At 42.8% G+C, this 8,830-nt stretch overlaps 1 protein-coding gene across 1 annotated transcript; it reads right to left on the bottom strand.

Annotated features, from left to right (window-relative positions):
- Nucleotides 1-241: 241 nt before the first annotated feature.
- On the bottom strand, nucleotides 242-2,342 carry LOC108920642 (transcription factor Sp9). The gene is made up of 2 exons (XM_029256967.1): nucleotides 2,207-2,342; nucleotides 242-1,711 (listed from the first exon to the last, which is right to left on the bottom strand). Exons 1-2 carry the CDS (start codon nucleotides 2,225-2,227, stop codon nucleotides 410-412), a joined length of 1,323 nt encoding a protein of 440 aa, XP_029112800.1. The 5' UTR covers nucleotides 2,228-2,342; the 3' UTR covers nucleotides 242-409.
- Between the last annotated feature and the right edge of the window lie 6,488 nt (nucleotides 2,343-8,830).

Here is an 8,830-nt window from a genome sequence, read left to right as displayed (position 1 = left end):
GACAAAAAGATCAATTAAAATTTACAAGTAAAAAATAACATGTTCCTCCTCATAATAATAATTATACTGTATATACAATGAATGTCGGTGATACACATTGTCTCACCAGGTTCACTGGGTTTGCTCACCTTTGTGCGCACTTTTCCATACAAAAAATAATTCATTTCGGATTGTTTTTTTTTTTTTTTTTTCTTTTCCTTAAATTATCTGGTTTTGAATTGTTCTGTACAACTCGTGGGGCTTAAGTGGTTTTTAAAGTGTTTCGGATCGCTGGGACTGCAGGTGAACTGGGTTCTTGCGAACGAAGGTGACGTGATTTCGCAGACTAGTAGCGTTCCACGCGTCCCATTGCCGCGGGTGGCTTAAAAGGTGCTCCGAGGGGGGGGGAAGGGAGGTCTGTGGCCGATCGCTACTCGTCGTGAGGAGGGGGCTCCTTCACCGGGACTCCTCCGGAGTTCACTCCCTCCAGCAGCAGTTCGGGTGACCCGGACCGGGGGGTCTCCAGGTTGCTCGTGTCCGTGTCACTGTCGCTGCCCTTCTTGCCGCCCCCTCCCCCAGCGGTGTGTGTTTTGATGTGTTTGCTCAGGTGGTCGCTCCGCATGAAGCGCTTGTTACACACGGGGCACGCGAACCTCTTCTCCCCGGTGTGCGTGCGCAGGTGTCTCTGCAGCTCGTCCGACCTCGTGAACCTTTTCCCGCAAAAGAGCCAGTTACACACGAAGGGTCTCTCCCCGGTGTGCCAGCGCAGGTGCGCCTTCAGGTGCGACGTTTTGCCGTAGACCTTCCCGCAGCCCGGGATGTGACAGCTGTGCAGACCCTTCCTCCGCAGGCTCGCTCCCGCGGGCCCCAGCCGCTCGGCCTCCTGGCAGTTGGGGCAGTCGCAGGTGGCCCTGCCCGAGTACCTCCTGGACGACCTGGACGAGCCCCCCAGCGCAGACCCCCCTCCCGAGATCATAGCGTTCGGGGCGGAGGAGTCCGTGTACGTGGGGATGACGGTTTTGAAGCCCTCCTGCGTCAACAGGTGCTGACTCGTGGACAGAAGGTGAGAGGCCGTGGGGCTTATTCCCGTGGAGCTGAAGGCGGAGTGCGTCAGGGTGGAGAAGTCGGGGTTGTAGCCGCTCAGCTGGGAGTGAATGCCCTGCGGGGCTCCCGAGTGCAGCGACGTCTGCAGGCTGTTGGCCGGGTTCTGAACCTCCAGCCAGGAGCCCGGGTTCGTGTGCACGTCCCACCACGAGGACGCCCCGTTCGCCACATCTCCCGAGATGGTGGAGTGGAAGCCGGGCTTGTACCACGACTCGTACGGGTGCGCCATCCCCACCCGCGGGTACAGCGTGTCCGCCGAGCTGTGCACTTTGGAGATGAAGGCGGACTGGCCGGACTCCTGCGTGGACACGCCGGCCGAGTTCGAGAACAAACTGCTGTACTCTGTGCTGAAGGCGGACGATGTCGGCGACGTGGACGCCAGGCAGAAGGCGCTGCTGCCCGTCCCCGTGGACGCGGTTAGTCCGGCCGAGCCCCGGCTCGTGGCCACCGCGAAGCCCGGCAGGCTCGATCCCAGGTTGCAGCTGGAAGGAGACCTTTTCCACGGGTGGAATCCGCCCTTGGCGAAAGCGCTGGACTCGGGCAGAGTGGTGAGCGGGCTGGTGTTGCCGATCTTGTTGCAGGTGGCAGCCAGCATGGCCAGAGGAGTGGTTCCGAAGCGCGGTTCCTCCTGGCGGGCGAGAGGAGGGCAGGAACATCCTCACTTCGGGGCACTCCAACCCTTTTTTCCCACGCCACGGCACGGTAAAAAAACCGTCCGAAATGTACTGTCAACTTTTTCCAACACAAACAAAACTCAAAAGCAAAACTTGCGCATTTCTGCACTCATTAAATTATACATCTCTTTTGTTTTTTGTTCGTTTTAGCATTCTGCGCACTCTCTAATAGAGTTAGGGTTTCGCGAGATATTTAAAAAAAAAAAAGCATTAACTGAACAGCAGCAGCGAAAGCAACGACGTCTGTTTACATTCATGCAAAGCGTTCAGGAAGACACACACACACACACACACACACACACACACATACACACACAGACGAGAACACACCTACCTACCACACTTAACCCGTTTCAAGCAGCTGCGTCTAGCAGAGTCACTACTTACTAAACACCCCGTACTTTTTTTAACACACGAAATATTCGTAATGACCATTTCCTTCAACTTACCCCAAGTATAGATGTAGCCATAGCCTGGGCCTGTGGAGTGCACCGGTTTTGATGGGGTTACCAGCACTAATCTCTCGGTAATTCGATTAGAACCAAGCGGCGCGAGCTCTCCAGCGGTCACACGACTGATTACACACTTGGCTCGAGGCTCCTATCTCTTTCCAGTTGTAGAGAGCGCCTTCTTTGAAGTACAGCTGGCTGGGACCTGCAACCAATCAGAGGGCTGAAATCTCAACGGAGAGAGGACCGCTCAGCCAATGAGTGAGTAGCGGGCGACAGCGCGGCTATAGTTGCACGTCAATCAATAACTGTTGCATTAAACAACAGTGGCGCTGAAACATTAAACGCCGCGATTAAAAAAAAAATAGATAAATATATAAACTTTTTTGTCGAATTTACGTTTCCTGCTCGAGTTCACTTCGACATAAGAAATTAAAGGATGCATTTCTGTTAGATGGTAAGCATAAAAAAAAAGTCTGTATAGTGGGATGTTTATTCAATACAATGCTTCGTATTGCTCGCTGATGATATCAGATATTGTTTATGATTATTACGAATGTTCTAGCACCATTTGGACCTTTATTTTTTTAAAAATAAGCTCTACGGTTTGATATGTAGATAGTTTGTTGAAAATGAACCAAAATGAAAAGAATTTATTATTTTTAGGCAGCATCGTTATTGATTGAAGGGGTTCCGTTCCGTATGTTCAATGATTTATCTGATTTGTACCATGTTTTAGCCTGCTTCCGTAGTCATATTGTGTCATATTGATTCGAACAGTAATTAGCATACATCTTCATTGCTTTTGAGACAAATTTAAAAAAAATATATATCAGATATTGGAAATGAATCCGACGGTGTTTAGTGAGTCATTGAGGGAAAGAGCTTCTCAAGCTTTCTGGTTTGATAGTTACTATATTTTACCTCTGTACAAACAAATTCCGCGTGTGTTTGCTTTCCCTCTCAGGTTCCCAGGCTGAGAGATCACCCAAGGGTTTATTTGAGGCTTCGTTCCAGGTATGATGGACTTTGAAGCTCACCCATGGGGGCCGGTAATGCGCTCGGATGGACTTTATCGCTGTTGGATGAATTGTGAGAAGAGCAACCGCACGGAAGACATGTGGATATCGCTGGAGGATTTCACACCGTAGACCCTCACTGAAGGATCTCATAACAACAACAACAGGTGAATTTTCAGATTTGTCTTTGGGCTTGCGTTGCATCGCATGGCATTTGATTTGTCTCTGTGTCTGCGTGCGCATATTTTTTACTGACGCAAATGTGTGGATTCTAATAGGCATAAGAGGTACTGGGTGAAACGATTTTTAGTGCTAATAACGAGCGGTACGGATCCTCTGACAGTCCCATTGTGTTCAGTGAAATTAAAACATTTGCCTGTTGCGTGTCTAATGAGCTGAATACAAATTTAGACTGAAGGAATGTGATTATATTTAAATCAGCCAATTCTGTGCGCTACATCATTTGAGATGAAGCGACACATTCCTTTTAAAAGCTCAGAGGGGATGGGAATAATAGCTTCGAAAGGTGATTATAATTTATACGGACATCAACAGTAAACTTTTCAGCCGCCGTCTCTATTCTATCGATGGTTGTGATTTTTTTTTTTTTTCCCGCGTGATGCGTCTCTTTTACCTTTCTTTCTTAAAGATCAATGCATTATGTCAATTCGTCGCGAAGGCTGTTAAAACATTTAGGGGTAATGACATAATGCTTCGAGGGAATCGTTGTCCCTTTAAAAGTTAAAGCAATTTCCAAGAGAAAGGTTCTTTCACCGAAAGCTGTACATTACAGTATTCAAAATGGCCAAATAATGCTCTATTATGGACGATGAATGCTGCCAGTCAGTCTAAGTGTAATTTGTGCCTTAAATCCCCACCTATGGAGAGGTGAATATAAAACAATTTCTTCCAATCCGAGGCGCAGGGACGCAGAAAATTGGTTCATTTCTGCAATCATGGCAATTTGACTTGAGTGCAATTAGCACTATTAAATGTCGATTCTGCATAAACAAATGGGATTGAAATGCAAAATGCCCGAGACTTTTCTGGAAAGAAAGCAGCGGCGTACACGTCTAACATTTATGCATGATAAAGGTAAACGTATAATATTTCTTTGCTCTAGGCATGTCCTTGTCTCGTGCCTTAATAGAAACGTGTGTTACACTTGTCTGCTGTGACTGTATCTGAGGGTTTTCCTGTTTTTGTTTTGCGCCTTAATTTCTTACAATTAGAAACTTCCAATCCAAACCCAGAAGAAACCCTTAAAAAACAGCTTGACCTTTTCCCAAAGGTTTCTACATTCCTTCTCGAATTAAGTCAGCCTGAGGATCAAAGGAAGCAGATTGTTTGCCTACCAGGCGACGATAAAATGTTCTTGGAGGAACTGAGGGTTTTAATTAGTGACTTCCCAGATTAGTCAACACACATCTGGAAGTTAATGTACTCCTTAATATATTGACTGTCAGTGGAAAAAGTAGAGTAACTTGTACAGTCCGAAAAAATACAGATGAGATATCAATATTATTTGTCATTACTCACTGAGAATCTCATATCCTTATATATATATATATATATATATATATATACAGTTTATATACCGACAATTTGATGTTCCGTTAATAACAACTAGTTCTACAGTTTGATGTTTTCCCACCTTCTCACATGCATTCAAATATAACAAATGACACCTGTCCAGGGATGCAGACTTATACAGTGATAAAGTGGCAGCGCCAGTGCAACTTTGTGGCACATATTTCATACATTTTATACATAATGCTCCCAACAACTCCAGGTGCATTTGGGGTTTGAAATGTTTATTCTGAAAGAGAGGTGGTGGTAGTGGAGTCCTAGGAGACCCTTGAACAGTGTCTTTCCCACTTCACTTGGCTGGTGGCAATTAGGAGCCCATTACACGACATCAGATTGATCAATGTACCTTAAACAACTTGAATGATTTATTTGCTGGGAACAAAACGTTGTGCATCCATTGTGTTGGCGGAGACTGAAGGTGCATCCATCACGGCCTTAAACAAGGAAAGATAAATGATTAATCTGCGTGTATTCATTATAATGCTTTCTACAAAGAAACTCTTAGTCTCCCCTTTTCTGGATTATTATTGCAGTCTCCTTTTGAGCTTGTGAAGCCACCCAAGGAGGTGGATTAAACTAAAGGCGTATCAAAGTGTAAACCCATGTTGGTTACCCTATAGTCTAGATTAATAAAGGATTTGCCTACAGGGAAAAAAAGGGATGATTTGTAAACAATTAACACGGATCCGCTTGATCTTGAAATGCGTTGTGATGATAAACTTTCAATCTGAAAAGGCTGATTTTACTGTAATGAAGTGCTGGATCAAAACTGATTCCAGCTCATTGCGATCACATGTTTGGAGGGATGATGCAGGTGGCGCTTGTCACTTAATTTTAGTGATTTACACTAATTTATTAATTATCAATGTAAGAGTACAGCACATTACAGACCTCTTTGTCTTCGAAATGTGGAGGCATGTGAAATTCAGACTGCAAACACAAAAAATAACGTTAATCCTACACTGGGTTTAGTTGAGTTCTGCTATTCGAGGTAAAATTTCGAATTCGTGGAATGTGTAAAACAGAAAGAATGGAAAATTGTACTCTATATATATGCTTATTCAAAACGTCTTTTTCTGGGAGCGTAATTATTGCCGTTTTAGTGTGTCTTAGTATATTACACGGTGACTCTGGAATGACCATACAGTTCAGTTGCATTTCTGATTAATTGTATTTCTGTGAACCTTCACTTCATACCGTGCAACAGCAAACAGTGGGAAAGACCTCGATGACACATTAAATCCATTAGGCAAACACACAGTCGCGCGCATTCTTCTTGTAGCTGAATATTTTATTTATTATTTCCCAATAGTTTTTTTTTCTGTGACATGAACGTTCGAATTATGTAGAAGACATAAAAATGTCCGCAATATTCGAGTAGCTGAGTGTCGGTTTTATATTTATTTATATATATAAAGACGGGTTTTAACGGCATTTATCTTAATAAATAAACAAAAACTGGCTATTAATGCGTCATGTTCATGTCTTCTATTAGTTTAAACACCGCATCAGTCGGTTAATATAATTTAATATGCAAACATGTCTCACATCTGCACAAAATGTTACATTCTCCATGTTATCATTCTCATCGCTTCTCGAACTTTCTTTTTTACTGTATAAAGAAATAACACTGTGAATCATAATTTTAGACAGGTACAACTTCCACGTTAATGAATCTCCCTGGTCTGATCATTTTGGTTTCTTAGCCACTGGACGTTTTCACGAGACCTTCTCACTGCTGGGGGTCTTATGATGACCAAAGAAATTTTGCTCCGGTTTGCAGTGCCATGTAAGACATTAATAGGAAGTTTTAATAGTCAATGTTAATATCTGTTCTTTACTTTGTCTCTCCACATTACACATAACGAGGAACTGAAAAGTGATGTTTTCTTTTTTGAAAATTCCATATGGTTAAATACTGGAAGGATATGAACTAAAAATCCAGAAATATGAAACAATCTACCTTCTCAGTTTTCCATTCATTTAGGGGCTAAGTGCTTTAGGAAAGTTTTCACTTATTAAACACTTTGGGTAACAAGAACTTAAATAAATATTTTTTTATTTTATTTATTATGCTGTGATAGGGGGTGCGGTGGTGCAGTGGGTTGGACCGCAGTCCTGCTCTCCAGTGGGTCTGGGGTTCGAGTCCTGCTTGGGGTGCCTTGCGGCGGACTGGCGTCCCGTCCTGGGTGTGTCCCCTTCCCCCTCTGGCCTTACGCCCTGTGTTGCCGGGTAGGCTCCGGTTCCCCGTGACCCCGTATGGGACGAGCGGTTCTGAAAATGTGTGTGTGTGTGTGTATTATGCTGTGTACATCATTGAATAATTATTTCATTGCTTTGTTTTGTGATTTTTAAGAAAACACTAAAAACCATCTATATTTACTTTCTTCCACTCAAAGGGTGAAAAAATATATGGTCCATAGATTAGGTGGGTCTAATGTAATAGCATGCAGAGATATACTTGTATTTTGTCCTTTTTCTTTACATTTTGTGGTTTATACAACTTATGCTCACATACTTACGTCTGTATAAGCAGTTAAACTAGATTCTTTTTCTTCTCACTAGCATTATCATTCACTTTCCATTCTTTTTAAAATGCCCCTGAAACTCTAAGCTGTCAACCCAGCTCACACAGGTTAAGTGAAAACTTAGGGTTGGGGCAGGCTCGATCCCATACTCAGGAGTATGACACATAGCTTTCAATTGACTTGGCTATTGCATTTAGTCCTCACCTTCATCTTTTGCATAACATACTCATAATATACTGTGCAACATTAAATCACATAGGCTTCCGGAGAAAGAGTCATAATTTTCTGATTAAGTGTTGGCACTATTGCCACAGAATTTTAAACAATCAGGTGATTTGCATTAACATTTCACACATATACACAGGCAATATTTGTCCTTTCAAGTGTCTTTATCAGATGGTAAGCTCAATATGACTAAGATGAAAAGGCCAACCCTTCACTTTCACTGACATTATTCCATGATGCTCATTTTGTGTGTTGTGTAAAAAAACACGTTTCATTTTTACACTTCTCGTGAACTTTTATGGATGTATACTGTGTCGTGTTTTAACACTGTATATACAGTAATATGTTTGTGACATTTGTACAAAGGATAAACCTCTTTATGCCAGGAGTACGAACAAAGTAAATGTAAAATCCCAAATACCAACACGTTGCAATACTTTAGTTGGTATCAATGTTTACCACTGTCACCCTGTAATCTGATGGTTCTTGGTTCGAATCCCTCTCCACCTGTAGTATATCTGGTCAAGCAACTTACAATGAAATGTTACAGTAACAATACCCTGCTAGATAGAAGATGCATGGGGCATGATTACAACGGCCTTCACACAAAGACAAAATACCTAATAATAAATGCAGTGTTTTAAAAACAGATTTATTAAACCCAAACAGAGAGACAGAAACATTTTAAGTCAAGGTAAAATAACATTTAAATAATACTTCTTTATGTTATGTTAATCAGCTCTTATTTCTTTTGAGAAAAAATATCATGTCTCGCACAACGAAGGGATCTACAAATGCATTATCATTGCAGCACTGTGCTTTTTTGTTTTTATTTGGCATTGGTGTATAAACCAAAAATGTGCCAAAAACATACCGCTGAGTGATCATTATGGGATGCATTGTTTTCGTTCTGTGTATTTTGCGCATCGAACGCTGAATTTTTAAATACACTGAGCGTTTCGCAAAACGAACTGTCATCAGGAAGACTGATAGACGAGTCGTTTCTAGAGAAAATCCGATAATTCTGGTGATATTACGTGGGAAGACAGTGAATTAAAAACAAGATGCAAAACCCACGCTGGTTGCAACAAACGGACCGGCGACGAGTTCAAACAAGCAGTAAACGCACTGAAATTAAGCGTACGGCTCTCGCGAATGACGTCAACCCTACGTTGTCGTATTTTACGCAATGACGCAATCCAACGGCAACATAATCGTCCAATGAGCAGCTCAGACAGTTCAGATACTTCCGGTCTGAACGC

The sequence above is a fragment of the Scleropages formosus genome, chromosome 12 (genome assembly GCF_900964775.1).
Source record: "Scleropages formosus chromosome 12, fSclFor1.1, whole genome shotgun sequence".
NCBI lineage: Eukaryota > Metazoa > Chordata > Actinopteri > Osteoglossiformes > Osteoglossidae > Scleropages > Scleropages formosus.
Note: the sequence above shows the minus strand (reverse complement) of the source record. Positions and strands in the feature narration are given on the sequence as shown.